General features: G+C 38.0%; 1 protein-coding gene and 1 long non-coding RNA gene across 2 annotated transcripts in view; one reads left to right on the forward strand and one right to left on the reverse strand.

Moving 5' to 3' along the window:
* Positions 1-8,567, forward strand: part of CDYL2 (chromodomain Y like 2) — a 56,430-nt gene extending 47,863 nt beyond the window's left edge. The window contains exons 4-7 of the mRNA XM_053987459.1: positions 155-327; positions 4,802-5,012; positions 5,695-5,838; positions 7,959-8,567. Of these exons, the coding sequence (XP_053843434.1) occupies positions 155-327; positions 4,802-5,012; positions 5,695-5,838; positions 7,959-8,117 (687 nt within the window). The 3' untranslated portion in view covers positions 8,118-8,567. The remainder of the gene's footprint in view (positions 1-154; positions 328-4,801; positions 5,013-5,694; positions 5,839-7,958) is intronic.
* Positions 1-15,035, reverse strand: part of LOC128812817 (uncharacterized) — a 30,329-nt gene extending 15,294 nt beyond the window's left edge. The window contains exons 1-2 of the long non-coding RNA XR_008438844.1: positions 14,382-15,035; positions 8,416-8,517 (exon numbers count right to left, since the gene is read on the reverse strand). This is a non-coding gene — a long non-coding RNA (uncharacterized LOC128812817). The remainder of the gene's footprint in view (positions 1-8,415; positions 8,518-14,381) is intronic.
* Between the last annotated feature and the right edge of the window lie 276 nt (positions 15,036-15,311).

Consider the following 15,311-nt stretch of genomic DNA (forward strand, 5'->3'; position numbering starts at 1 on the left):
AATATCATTTTATATTAAAATTATATATATAATTGATGTAACTATTAATAGTGCCCAAAATTTAAGTCTCTCAAAATCAATAAGGTTTGTAAAAGTAGGGAAATGATATTGCCACGGCATGCATGTCGAATTGTTTACTTTTCTTTATCCACAGATCATGAAGGAAGTTCGGAGAGCATTGTGCAATGCATCAGCTGATGACAGTAAACTCTTACTTCTCAGCGCAGTGGGAAGTGTATTCTGTAGTGGCCTAGATTACTCATATTTAATTGGCAGGTTATCCAATGACAGAAGAAAGGAAAGCACTAGGATTGCAGAAGCTATAAGGTGACCCAAGCTTACCTATGATCTCTAAATTATGAAATGCAGTGTGTGATTATAAAGATATTTACCAGGTCCAAAAATGTTGTATATTTAAATGTTGATTGCATTCTAATTATAGTCCTGCAAATTTGTTTAGTAAAAAGAAACTTGGACCTTTCCATATTAGAAAAGAAAGCACATTTATTTCAGTGCTAATATCCATAGGGATTTATTTTATTCTAATTCTCTGTATTTAATATTTCAAATCATTCCTCCAAATTCAAATACAACTTTGTTGCTGTTTTTCCAAATTCAGTATTGCTTCATGTTCTAAAGTGATTCCTGAAAGGCAGATCTTTTACTTGTTTTAATGTTCATCATTTTAATTCATTTCAGTCCAAATGGGAATCCATGGCTTACTCATATTCTATTGAAGTAGCAGTCTGCCACTGTATTTCAGAACCTTACTAGAAGGGTCTCCACTCTTCTTCTTAAATTTAAATTACTTAATATGTATGTAAATGTAATTTTATTTTTGTAACTAAAATGCGACTTTCCTTATATATATATATATATATATATATATATATCACATCACCGTAATAGAATTCCAGGGTTTATGACATGCAGTCTGCAAATCAATCTGCACAACACATCACCAAATGTTCCACTATCCACAAGGCAGATTTTCCAGTATAAATCAATATTATTCCACTAAAATGGTATTTCACCAGTCTGTACCAGGAGATGATTTGGTCCCCTTTTTTCCCCCCATTTCCTACAAATAAATATTCTTCTGAGAGCTTTAAAACTTTATTCAACAATTCTATGTAGGAATATTAAAGAATATCTCTACTTGGGGTTTATTAGTATAACGTAAGATCAGGTTTAGGTATTACACAAAGTATATTAACCACCAATTATCTTGGTTATAACTACTGCAGATCAGTTTGGATTCCAGGTTAAAAACTTTTGAAATTCTCAAAGTAGCAATTCTTTTGAAAGACTTTAAAAGATACTTCTCAAATGTAGTAAGTTACAAGCTGTTTATAAGACCCTAAATATGCTTGAATGTCATGGTGTGATATTTTTTAAAAGAGAAAACCTTTGAAGGACACAGCCTAAGTTTATTTTTTAAATGTGAGGGGTTTTTAACAATGTGGAACCAAAAAAAAAGTGAGGGTAGAAAATCACTATTCTTGTTTGAAAACACAGGCACACTCATCGCCCACCCAAAGATACAAATTAAGTAATATTCTTGTAAAAACTGTGCAGTTAGGTGTTGTTATATAAGTTTACATTTATTTGCACACATCTAATATACAGGTATACTTATCAATCCAACATTTAAATAACTATAAGCCAGACTGTGATACTCAGTTTGTCCACCCTTGGACTCACAGAATACTTTTGAAATACTGGTACAATGTACTGCTTGTACCTTGTCAAGAATGTCGGCTTCAGGCCCACTGAAAATAGATTTTTATTGTACTTCTGGAAACAATACCCTACGTTTTCCATTTAGCACTCTCTGTGCTTTCTGTGAACAAAGGACTCAGCTCATGGAAAATAAACTGTAATAAGAGAAGAAAAAATGTCCATTGCTTTTTTCAGTGGTTTGGATGTCCTAAAATACATCCATGGATCTCTGCCTCCACTGCTTTACATCAAGTTAGAGTTGTATCAAAGTGAAATTGAAATCTTGGTTACCATGTGTTCCCACTTCCCAAAGCGTGGCTCTCCTATACCGGGCCCAAGTTACAGCTGAAGTTTCAATCCCTACCAAGTCTCCTCTCCCCTGAACGGTTCAGTCGCTGGTGCCATGCCCTCAGCCACCCGGCTTGGCAATTAATGGATGTGCAGCACTGCAGCTCCTCTGCAGGCACTGGTCACAGACCCATCCCAGGCCCACCAGTCTGAGCTGCCACCATCCCCACGCCCTCCCGGAGCAGGGAAAGTGCAGACAGGCTGCACAGTGTGGCCTGCAGAGCCCTGAGATTGACACACTCCTGGAAGGCATTCCCAGCACTGGGCTCACCCCATCAGCTGGGCAGCACTGTGGGACCTGAGCCACAACATTCTGGGTGTGCTCAGAAGAAAACAGACAAGGACAAATGTACTTGCTCAGCTTCTTTACAGCCCTGGATGTACCTACAAGCCCTGACCAGCAGCAAGAGCCTGAAACAGTGCAGAGGTGTCTGAGCATCCCAGCATGTATTCCATGGTCAGCCTCCCAGATATGCTCTAGCAAATCCAGAAGCCTTCTGCAGACACTTTCTCCTATATTTAAGCATCTGGATCTACGGTGCAACAACAGCTGTAATCTGAAATCCTTTTCAAAGACTGCTTTGAATTGAAACAAGGATCCTGTAGGCCAGAAACTCCCTGTGTGAACTTATGGTTTGAAGACAAGGAAATGTGCCAGTTTCAGGGTACAGAGACAACCCACTGAAACAACGCACCAAACAGGAAACAATGGACTGCTGGTCACTGCAGCTTCTGGAGACCAAAGGCAGGCATTTGTTCCCCTCACCATCTCCCAGCATTGTAGCCTTCCACTCCATCCTATAGGTAGCATGTTCCATACCCATCCATTTTGTACCCATCCATCCTCTGTGCTCCTCGTTCTTCCCTCACAATAGAGGCTCGCTGTGCCTTCTCAACGTTATGTTCCACTCTCTCCAGGTCCTCCCTTCCTTGCTCACTCATATGAAGACTTCCTTCAACCCTTCCCCTCCATTAATGTGTTCTGCTTTGTTCTTCCTTCACATTATCTGTTTCCTCTCCACATCCCAAATTGCTCTTCTATATTCACTTCCAGTCCCATTTATCACCATGATTCCTGCTTTTCTCCACAACACTGGTTTTATCTGCCTCCACAGGGCCCTCAGATTTACTGCCACCATTTATCCTTAGTTTGCTTTCTTTTTACCTATCATTCATCACATCCCTATTCAAAACTGTAGTCCTGTCTGAAAGACTTACATAACTACTGAGTTTCTCAAAATTCTGGAATTAATGAGGTGCAGTGATCCACAGTCACTACTCAGTCATAAACAACCAAAGAAATAATGAGATAAGGGAACAGCATTGTGTCTGCAACGAAAACGAATCACAACCCTCCTTAACCCTGCTCTCCTCTAGACAGAAATGGTCTTGAACAGACAAAAACAATGTTCCTTATTCACTCTCTTTGTCTTGACAGTGGTTTACTACTGTGAACAGAACTGCATCAATTCTGTATTTTCCCATGGTCCTCCTTACTAGAGGACTTGAAAAACAGAATGTATTAATTGAAAATTTAATGCTGGGTCATCTTGGACACTTTGTCCTCATTTAAAACACAGCCAGTGTCCCTGCACTTCAGCCCAGTTGCCACATGTGCTCTCTAACCTGCAAGGCCCACCTGTGCTCAGGTACAGAGGCCTGGATCCTTTTGAACTCAGCAGGAAAGCAGCAACTCATCAAAGGGCAGATTTGACAAAATGTTCTTTCCTAAAATCTGTCAGCAAAGACGCACTCTGGATCTAATAAATACCCAGTGCAGGGACAGAATCTCCTCTTTTGCTTGGAATTTGGTTTTTCCATGTCTTTTTTCTAAAGTAATTGAGCATCTCGTTTGCCTCCATATACCTGCTGTGCACTGAGCTGCTGGAGCCCATAATTTGCCCACAATTACACTCTTGCTTTTTCTTAATTGGTGTAAAGGCCATTCCATTCAACAGATGTCTTTCCACAGCTGCTGGTAGGTAACTTATTTAAAAGATCTCCTCGTTGCACAGAATTTAACATATTCTAGTTCGTTCATCCAGGTGAATCCAATGACATTTAACTTCCCCGTTATTTCTCATCACATTACTGGGGTAGTCAGGCAAAGCATCTGCTTTGTAATGGCTTTGCTGAAGATTTTTGCAATGAAGACCCAACTGAAGATCACTCGTCCTGTTCAAACATTTCTCTGACTCCTCTTTGTACATCTTGTTCTTTCTGCTGGTGTGCCATAAACTTCGACAGTCTCCCAATCCACTGATGGGACTTGTGGTAACCTTTGACACAGGATCTTAAGAGAACTTTTTGAAAAAAATATTCAGACTATAATATTTCATCAGTAGCCAAACAAGGTCCATCCCAGCCACTGTGGAGCAAACCAAGAAGTGCTGTGTGTACAAACTCAGGAGTTACTGGTCCAGAAGTAAAACTAACCCAATCAAACCTTTCTGCAAAAAGTACAACACTCAGTGCAATCCACTTAATCAGGCCATATACAACATACACAAAACTATGCAATAGCCCAAGTACTCAGAAAGATTAAATAACTAAAAATAAGCAGACTTTTCCATGTGCAAACTAGAAAGTATCTTGCAGTTCTGACCTCATAAAACTGGGCATTTGCTGTGTTCTTCTGTGGTTCTAATTTCTTTTCAGATTAAGTACTTTAAACATGGATATATATGTGTTACTTCTGTATTCAAGATCTTTCTTTTATTTTTTATTTTAGGGATTTTGTAAAAGCTTTTATTCAATTTAAGAAGCCAATTGTGGTTGCTATCAACGGTCCTGCTCTGGGGTTAGGAGCTTCTATTTTACCACTCTGTGATATCGTTTGGGCAAGTGAGAAGGCTTGGTTTCAGACACCATATGCAACAATCCGACTCACTCCAGCTGGCTGCTCATCATACACATTCCCACAAATTCTGGGTGTTGCACTGGTAAGGTTTTCCACCTCAAATTGCTGAAGAACCTTTCGTAAATTCCTGATCTTTCTCTCTTTAAAAAGTAAACAATTTTCTTAATTGTCTTTAATGGAAAGTTCATCTAATCACTACCAACTTCTTCTCACAAAATAACCTTGGAATTCAATATACAACACCTGCTGTACACAAGAAAGATTGAAAAAGCAAAGATTGTCAACATCATGGTAAAAGTGAGGAAATACATCAGTACAATAACCTTGCAGCGTAGTTGTCTGCATTATGTTAGGAGTGGGCAGTAATACAGCCAGATACAGCTCTCTGCTCTTTAAAGATAATCCACAATGATTCCAGTAAGACTGCTTAGCTTTTACCAGTATAATAAATTAGAATTTGCCCCACAAATATTTCCTACTGGGTTCCATGACTCTCCACACAGTATCACTGATAGTTACTCTTGTAAGATCAGCAATACAGATTCACCATGCATGCCAGCACATTTCTCTTAAATTAAACCCATGCTGTGCTCTGGCCACCTGCACAATCCTTAAATAGCTACTGAAACTCCTTTTAAAGTATTTTGCAGTATGGAAAGATACAGAAGAACATTTGTAATTTAATCGTAAAAATAGAAGGCAAGTATGAGAAAAATTTGAAGGGAATTATAACCCAAGATTACCAGAGTCTTTTGGTTTCACAGGCAAATGAAATGTTGTTCTGTGGGAGAAAGCTGACAGCACAGGAAGCCTGCAGCAGAGGACTGGTGTCACAAGTATTTTGGCCAACAACATTTAGCCAAGAAGTGATGCTACGAGTGAAAGAAATGGCATCCTGCAGTGCAGTGGTAAGAAATCAAACTCCCTCATTAAATGACATTTCACATAGGTAAGGTGTGCTCCCAAGGCTTGTCACATGTGGGACCTCCGTTTCCACAACCATACCTGTGAAATAAGGTTGACATCAGAAAACCTGGATAGGGATCAGTGAGCTCATGGAGTTTCTCATTTTTCAGGGATTGGGGGAGGGGGGGTTATTTCCTTTCACAATATTAGCATTTATTGAATGAGTGGCACCTCCTTACCCCAGATTTTGAAAGGGGATTTTAGCACAGGTTTCCTTCATGAAGGTGTAACAGTCTGAAACTCTTCAACTGTACTGGGAAAGCTGTAGAAGACAGGTTTGCCCTGTAGAAAACAGATATGCCCTTCACTTTGTCCTGGCCTACCGTGTTTCAGCTGAATCTGCCTTATTTCCGCACCTGCACAGTTCCTACTGCTGCAGAATGTTCCACACAGCACCCCAGAAGGATAGGATAGTGCCAGCTAAGCTCTGCTGTGAAGGAGAGGTGAGATCTAGACAAGAGGGATTTGAACACATTCTGGTCACAGTGTATTATAACTTTCCTTTTGTGTACACGAAAGTTGAAAGAAAATCCTTTCCTATCTTCCTAGAGGTTTTTCCCTTCAGGCAGATATACTCCTATTCTGGGCACATCCTTGTTTAAAAAACATGCAGTGAAGAAAGTGATACTGGCTGCAATAAAATTGCAGTAATTAAAGTGAAAATTGTTATAGTTTCTTGCTGTATTTCCTATGTCTGAAACTGTCTCAGCATCCCTCAGTTTCATTTAAAAGATCTGCTGTAAAAGGAGGTAGAGACACAAGAGATTTTTAATTAAACAAAGTGTAGATTAGATCTCACAGAAGACACTGAGAATGAAACTCCCTGGAAATGTAGCAGAATGTTATTTGATGATGCTGATATAACATGTATTATTTGAGTTGGAAAAACCTCTGGGCTTTACTGTGAATTCTTCCTTCCCTCACTGCTATTGGCTGTCAATGAAATTTTCTCAAGACCCCTTAGAAAGACCAGTGCTTGTGGATAAAGATAAATCTTTAAAGACTTGTTCACAAACAGACCACAAAAAAATGCACTGGGCCCTTGATTTGCTATTAACATTTACTTGAGTTATAGACAAATACAACTTTGCAATAGCAGTGTTGAAACCTATAACACGTAGGAACTGGATTTAACACAAAGGTGTTGACAAAGCTGAGTGAAGAGAATGCACCTCCCTTCCCACAGAACACTGTGTTACTTATATTAAACCTCCTGTCCTCAGAAAATCAGTGATGTAGGAATTATTATTGGGTTTGTTTGACCAGTTGAGGTCCTTGTGAGATACATACTGGTGGTGTGTATTTAAAAACTAATTTTAAAGGAATCAATCTCAATGTGCTTAAAGATGGGTCTGGGAAAAATGAGCTAAACTATGGGAGCAACCATGGACCTGCAGTTTGTGCCTTTCAGAACTTGCAACAATTACTAAGGGCTTGAGGTTGGGCTATTGCAAAGATCTCAGGTGATTTGTTGTATCTGCCAAGTAAATCTAATTCCAGAATACAGTCAGAGGGTGCTTGTTTTGCTTAGCACCATTGTTATACAAAATATTTCACTTTTATAAAAATGTAAGCAAATAGGCTTAAAAAGGGATTTGCAGTAAAGGCCCTTTCCTATTAATTTCTATATTGATAAGGAAATAATACATGAGGGGAAATTGTTAAAGATAATGGATATCCACATTTGGGTTTCCAACATGTCTAACCTTAAAGGCCACCTTCCCGAAAACAGGTAGCCAGTATATTGTCCCTCACACATTTTCATTTCAATGTGAGGAAGTTCAGCTCCTTGTGCTTCATGGCAGACCTTCAATAAGCAAAGGTACATTAGAATCTATTATTCTTTTTAAAACCTGGCACTAACCCATCAACCCATCAATTCTTAAAGATGCTGACTATCAGCAAGTGGAGTTGTGGCTAGAAATCAAATGTAATTTCTGTGCCCAAAGGAGTTATTTAGATCGTAAAACAGAGTCAGTAGTCTAAAAATGCTGGTCACGCCATTATCCATAGTAATTTTTTCAGATTCAGAATAAAATACTGAGTTGTGTTTTGGCTCTAGGTATTGGAAGAATCCAAATGTCTCGTGCGGAGCTTCCTGAAATCTGGACTTGAAGAGGTGAACGAGAAGGAGTGTCAGATGTTAAAACAGCTGTGGAGTTCTTCCAAAGGACTGGATTCATTATTCAGCTACTTGCAAGACAAAATTTATGAAGTCTGATATCTTGGCCTAACTTAAAGAGAAATTGCTCCAATTGTGACCAGAGTCAGACATGACCATGTTTGAGAAGCAGAGGCAATGCATCAGTGAGGAATTTGTGACAGTGATCCCAATGCCTGTAGCTGTGTGAGCTACACAGCTGCTTGTAGCCGGTTTGATTTTGTGTAACCAAGACGTGGGCAGGTGTTCAGTGCACATAACCTGTGCAGAGGCTGCATCTTTCACATTGCTCATCCACATCCAACTCTACATTCCATGTGCTGAGAAGCACCACTGAGGCCCAGCAAGGCACACCCACCTGTAAGGGTTTATTTTGTCTGTCCTTCTTAACTTATTCTTGCTGTTGCAGCACATCTGGGCTGACACAGAGGGCTCAGTCTAAAATCCGGGTCAGCGCGACCTATGGTAGACCCAAAAACCATACGTTAGAAATATGTTAATTATTTTTTTTCTAAGTTCTAACAGTTTAATGGAAAAATCTGATAATTTATATGTATAATATGTAAAGTTAGTTTACAAAAACTTCTAGAATTTTTTTCTTTGATAAATTTATTTAACTTATTTATTTTGTGTTCATATTCAGCTGTTTATTGATCACAGATCTTATTTTCATATTTCCCTTTTGACTGAATTAAAGGCATCCCATGAGAATGCAAACACATTTTTAGCAGCAAACTGAGTAGAAAAATAAAGAATATATAAAAAACCCACAGAATATTGTGGGCAGTTAATGAAACAGCCACGTGCATGTTCCTCTCTGTGTAAAATTGTACAAAAAAATGTATGAAAACAGATTCATTTGCCAGGGTTAAGCGAAAAAAAGTGGGTTCTTACACAGTGAGTCCCCCTTAAGTCTCTCTTCACTTTCTGCCTTCTTGAGGAGCACTGAAGGGCTCGCCAACCAGATGCTTTATTTAAGTTTACTATATTCCTGTTAGCCGGATATCAGTAACAGGGTGAGTGGTGCCGTTGCATGGCATCGTACTGTTTTTCAGGTTTAAACACCCCTTATGGTCTGAAGTCTAAAAGCAAATCCTTATGAGCCTTAGTCTAGTTGCCTGATTCCTCAGGTGTGAGATAATTCCTGCTCTGGAGGCCTTTGGGTGTGGGCCAGCAGTTTATACAAGGTGCTAGGCATTGAACTCAGTGGAGGCAGAGGTTTTATTTTGCTTTTCCCAGCTCTCCACATCTGGCCACCCCACCACCTGTTACAAGAACTTACGGCTATCCATAAAAGCAGTCCACAATAAACAAGGAAAATCCAATCTGCTCTTTTCGAATGTGATCCCAGTACTGTTCAGTGACACTGACTGACTTCTGAACACTGGATCTCTCTCAGTTCTTTCCTGCTATGGGCAGTTTGTGTGGAAAGGACAGGAGCATGCTGAGACTTCACCTGCCGTCATAGTACGCCCAAACTGAAACCTCTTGAAGCAGAAGCTTTGCACATTTGTTTGCTTTGTAATTTGTGCACTTGCTCTCCATCCTTGAGCTCAGTGACTTATGATTTAAACCTCTGCAAATGAGGCTCCTCAGCTTTCTCCCTCTTAGCATTTCCATAAAGAGTTTCAACAAAGCCTTTGTAAAGTTAATGAACAGGTGATTACAGTAAACAGCAGCCTTCAACATATTAATGTCATATTTCTTTTTCCACAAATAAATAGAAGTGCTGTTTTTATGCCCTAATTGTACCACTGAATTTTAAGGAAATCATTACTCTAAATGTAGAAGTTCTCATGGAAATTCTTCATTAAAAAGACAGAATCTGGCTTCTAATTAGCCTGTTTAAAATGGTTTTTAAAAGAAACTTACTGAAACCATTAGCTTATTTTAAAATGAGTGAAAGAGAACTCTTTCAATAACTATTTGAAGTGATAGATGCACCACTTGTTTTATGCCAACCCTTGTTTTTGTCCACAACCTGCCAGCAGCGCCACGGGGCGCGTTGGATCGAGGCCCTTGGGCCCCTGGCAGGGCAGGTGCACATCGAGTCACCTGGAAAAAGAGGGATCACCCAAGTGAAAACCACACACACACACACACACACACACACACACGAGTTTGCACAATCAGGCCTCCAGCACACACCTTCAGAAAAAGAATAAAAGGCAATGGAAAGTACCACGATTCCTCAATTTCCTTTATTTCCTTTATTCCCGTCCAGAGAGCCATAACTCCTAGTCATGTGTTAATAAGATATTAGGAAGTTTATTTCAATACTATGCTTAGTTTTTGTAGATAAATATAGCAAGACTGCTCAGCAATGTGAAGGAATGCGTTCCGAATGAGATTTGCAGAGAAGAATCTTACGTTGTTGGATCTTTTAAACTGCACCATTTCATCTGAATTTTCAGATATCTGTATCTTAGCATTTTTTATGACAAAGGAATAGTTGAAATACATTTTCTATAATTATTTTTCCATTAAAGCAAGCGCTAATCATAGTTAACATTTTTAATTATTCATATCTATACAGTTACAATCTAGTTTTCATGGAATCTATTTTCCCTTCAAAAAAGAGTAATAACAATGTTGAAAGCTTCTTTTCCAGTATTTAAATATCAGAATCTGAATTTTCTCTTGTGTTTCTATCCTTACTAGGTATTCAGATATCTAGATGTACTGTACATATTAGTCTGGGTACCTTTACTAATATTCACAGTATTTAAGATTAAAAATGCAATTTGTTGTTTAAGTATGTTATTTTATTCTTGTGTAAATTGTTTTGTACAATCTTTAAAATTCTACAGTTTTGCATTTGTAGATATTAAAGGTAAGCAATTTATTTTGTGTTGTCCTGCATGTATATTTTTGCTGTAGATACGTGTTGCTTAGTTTACTATTTCAGTACATTTCTGTTGAAATAAATAAGCTTACAAACTTTAATACAGTATATATTTTCAAAATATAAACTTTTATATTTCTGTGGTAGGTTAGGGTATGCGTTTTAGGCAATCTTTTTCACTACTATGAACTGTTCTTTTAATCTATAATATAATGGTTTTGTGCCAATAGTTTTTCATTAGAATAAAATGCTCTTTTAATGTTAGGGATGAACAAACAATTTTGGTTGGGTTTGTTTTATTTTTGGTTTTGGGTTTTTTAATTATTTTGCCAGCCTTTACAGTTTTAAATATAATTTATAAATGCATTGCATTTGTGAATAAGCCTTACCATTAGGTACAAGAAATCTTTAAAGTTGCATAATTGCTTATGCAGCACTAAGGACTTCCCCAAATAATTGCTGTAAGAAAGTTAGCAAATCAGAGTACAGGGCCTTAAGTTTTTCTTGTGAAAAGGATAATACGGGTTGTTTCTTTTGAACAACATAGGTAGACTTGTCAGAATGGGCTTTGTTATATATAAACTGTGCATTTGTGCTCCCAACCATGGTAGTTTAATCTCAGGCTTTGTGTGGCTGGGTCTATAAAAGTCAAATCTGGCTAAAGCCAGCACTCTTTAGGAGACACTAAAGAAGTTTACATAAGAGACTTATAGACAATCTTATCATAGTACATTGGGTACTGGCTATCCTCGATGTGTTATCTGTGTCTGCCCAATTAACCGTATGTTTTAAGCCATATTAAATCTCTTTACTGCTATTTTAAATACTACACTGAAAGTCATTCACTAGCTTGCTTGCTCACAGACAGGATTTTGATTTTTAGTGAATAAAAATGTTATGCCTTCCATAAAAAACAAAGGACCAAAGAATTTCATTATTCTAATCAAGCATTAGTTCCTTTGCCAGAGAATTAGTTTGACATTTGTACCGAAGATCAAACAGTCTCTTTCTGCTTCAAACACTGCATCTTCATCCATGTCAGGTGTAAGGGGGAAAGATGTATCCACTGAGCTATTGGGAAAGGAGTGATGTTCAGCTGGGATGGCATGTCTATTGGTAAGGCTTATTACCAAACCTCTGAGATGAAGCAAAGAACCAAAAATTCACAAGTTATGTCAATGTAAATTTATTTTCAGAACTTGCACAAATAATTAATTGTAGAATTTTGCAAATTAGGCCCTTAAGTTATTTTGTCAGAATGCCATGGAACAGACTAAAACAGTTTCTAATATTTGTAATGATGAGTACATATTATAATATTATAAGGGTACAGGCACCCCTATATCACAGTGTTGTAAATATTTTCTGAAACTGGTACAGTACTGAGGGACTTGTATCTTCTGATATATCAAATATTGACTGTCTAGATCAAATTGTACACAATTTATTTGTTGATGGTCCTGTAACTAGTGTATGGACACATTTCTGGGTGCCTTAGAAGTTGTATTTTTCATGTGTGTTAATATGCAGTATTTATACATTGTGAGAAGCTGCTTTGAATAAAAACATTGAAACTTCATTTCACTGCAGTGATTTTCAGTTTTACATAATCAGAATGAATGTGATAAGTGGTAGGCATTATATATGATAATCCTATTCACAGGCTCCTGCCTTTCCAAAGAGACCAGGCACACAGCGGGCTTTTCAAAAGAAAATTAATTTTTTTCAAATGGCAAAACCCAGGGCACTGAGAGACACTGAAATTAACAACTCTCTGAAATCAATTATGATCCATTTCAATTACCATTTCTTGATCAAGTCCAGGAAAACCAGCAAGAACTGTCTCCAAAAGCACTTCTAGGACACCATTATCACTTCTCCTACTTGATATGTTCACAGCACCTAAAGCATTCCTGCCCAGAACCAGCTGCTCCAGGCAGGATTTTGGCTCCACATGAGGGAATTTGATTTTGAAGTGGTGTTTGCCAGGAGGGCCAAGATTCAGCCCAGCTCCAGCCTGGTGCAGGAGAAGGTGGATCAGCCTGTGGGCCCCCCACGTGGCTCCAGACAACACTTGCCAGGGGCTCTTGTGTTCCAGGGGATTCTTTGCCCATAGCATCCACAAATAATATTTGCAATCATGTCTCTGCTGTGATTAGAAGAGTAACTGTAAATTACTTCTGCCTGGGGCAGAAAAGGAAGGATATTTTTACAGAGAACCAGAGTTAGCCAACCCAGCTATCTAACAAGGTCTGAAAAAATTACCTACACTTCACTCAAAGGAAACAATTATGTTCTGGCAATTACATTGGTTGGCTTTAAACTGACAGACACTGTTAGTAAAATCTGTGGTCAGCTATTTGGAGCAGAGGATTGAGCAATTTAGTCTTGCTTCACTATCAACAAATCCAATTATTTATTACAGTGACTCTTGTCAGGAATTAACTTACTGTAGCATCCAATGGACCGTGAGCAATGTGCACATGATGAACAGGGTGTGACACCTTTCCTGTCTAACTGTTTTATTGATAAGTTTGGTTTCGTTTTGACACAAATTGTCAACATGTGAATTTCATTTTAACTAACTAATTTTTAAAAGAAAGCAAAATTCTTTAAAATTAAAAACTTCATCCAAATATTTGGAGGAGGGGAGTTTCAAGCTTTTTCAAATGTCAGTCCTTGTTGCAACAAGTTAATACACAAATTACATGGAAGAGAAATTTGTTAAGTAGATATAAAGAAGTAATTGCATGTATAAAAGAACAGGAAGGTATTAATCCCAATTAAGGTATAAAAACAGGACAAAGCCCTCTATACACTAAGATGTGCCACTTCTCATTTTGAATAACAGAAACAATATTGCATATGGCAAGAACAAGGAGAGGTTCTGAAAGTAAATGACAGCATGTGAAAAAAACAAAAAGACAATTTTAAACACTGGAGGAGTTCAAAGCAAAACAATTGTCAGAAGTTGGACTAGGGGACAGTTTGCTTGCAAAGGAGAAAGTCAGGTTTGATTCTGGATGTATTAACTTCAGGAATTCACTTCTCCTTGTGTGTCTTATTTGTCATGAAACTCCTTCAGAAGTAAAATTTAATCAAACGTAATGCATCTCTTCATGACTCTGACTTAACCTCAAAACCAATCTCCAGTCACAGCATGGAGAGTTTCAGATTACTAAGAAAGCCAGACTAACAACCCCCTCTAGAATTCAAACCATTTGAACTCTGTTAGCACCACTTTGCTTTAATTTATACTCTTCCCTTGGTTTTACAAATTTACTCATTACAGATATATAATAAAAATAGAACTGTTAAAAGCTTTGTTAAATTCCAATTATTAAGTCCATCTGGTGACGCAGTAATTTTCATCTGGAACAGTTAAGAGTACTATGGGAGAAAGAAGGCAATTTTCATTTTGAGAAAATGAAACATTTTGTATTTAGTAACTTTAAATATTCTATGTTGGACTGTATTACCTTTCCTTATCACTTCATGACACTGGTGTCACTTAACAAACCCCATGGATCCAAGTCAAGAGCCACCAGCATCAATGGAGATCCTCCTCCTCACTTGCTTCTAAAGAAACCCCAGTGGCTGACAGATACCACAGCAAACTCTTTCACAGTAATGGTATAGGAATATCTTGTAGCCATCTCTTGAAAAGATAAAGTGCTCTTATGAGAAACACATTGTTAGCTTTGGTGGAGGAGTTCCATTACTTGAAAATGTAACAGCAGTGTCTGTGAAATTTTGTATAGATTTCAACATTTTCAATGTTATTGTTGACTCCTGTTAGTAGAAAGTCTTGCCCTGCTGTGTTTTAACCTTCCTCAACTCTTCAGTCACATTTATCAACTTGAATTCTGGATGACTGTGTAACACATCTGTGAAACTGATTTTATACACTGGTCATAGACAGAAATATACTGGTGAACAACTGTAAAGAGAAAAGCAAAAATGCTCTTTGCAACCAGGAGTCATGTTTGAAACAAGGGCTGTTGAACTGCTGCTGCTTCCTAAGATGAAATAAAAAGCTTCATGCAACACTGGAGTTTCTAGAATGAAAAATTATTTAAGCATTAAGCAGCAATCTTGACTCGTTAGAACTGAGTTAATTACTATCATCTAGAAATAAGTTATTCACAGTCATCCAGAAATGTGTTTCTGATGTGTATGTAAATAAGTACTACACTATTACTCCAAAAGGATCAACAATTTCCTACTGCTGTCCATCCAGATGCCTGGCTACTCCATATGCTGCCCACCAGGCTCCGGGGTATTCACTTGCATTAAATTATACAGGAGTTCAGGAATACAGGAATTCACATTAAACTCTTCCCATGTTTAATTATTTTAGCCTCTCATTTGTTTATTTTGTATGCAGCTGCAGCAACTTTGTCAGGGGC

The sequence above is a fragment of the Vidua macroura genome, chromosome 11 (assembly GCF_024509145.1).
Source record: "Vidua macroura isolate BioBank_ID:100142 chromosome 11, ASM2450914v1, whole genome shotgun sequence".
In the NCBI taxonomy this organism is placed as follows: domain Eukaryota; kingdom Metazoa; phylum Chordata; class Aves; order Passeriformes; family Viduidae; genus Vidua; species Vidua macroura.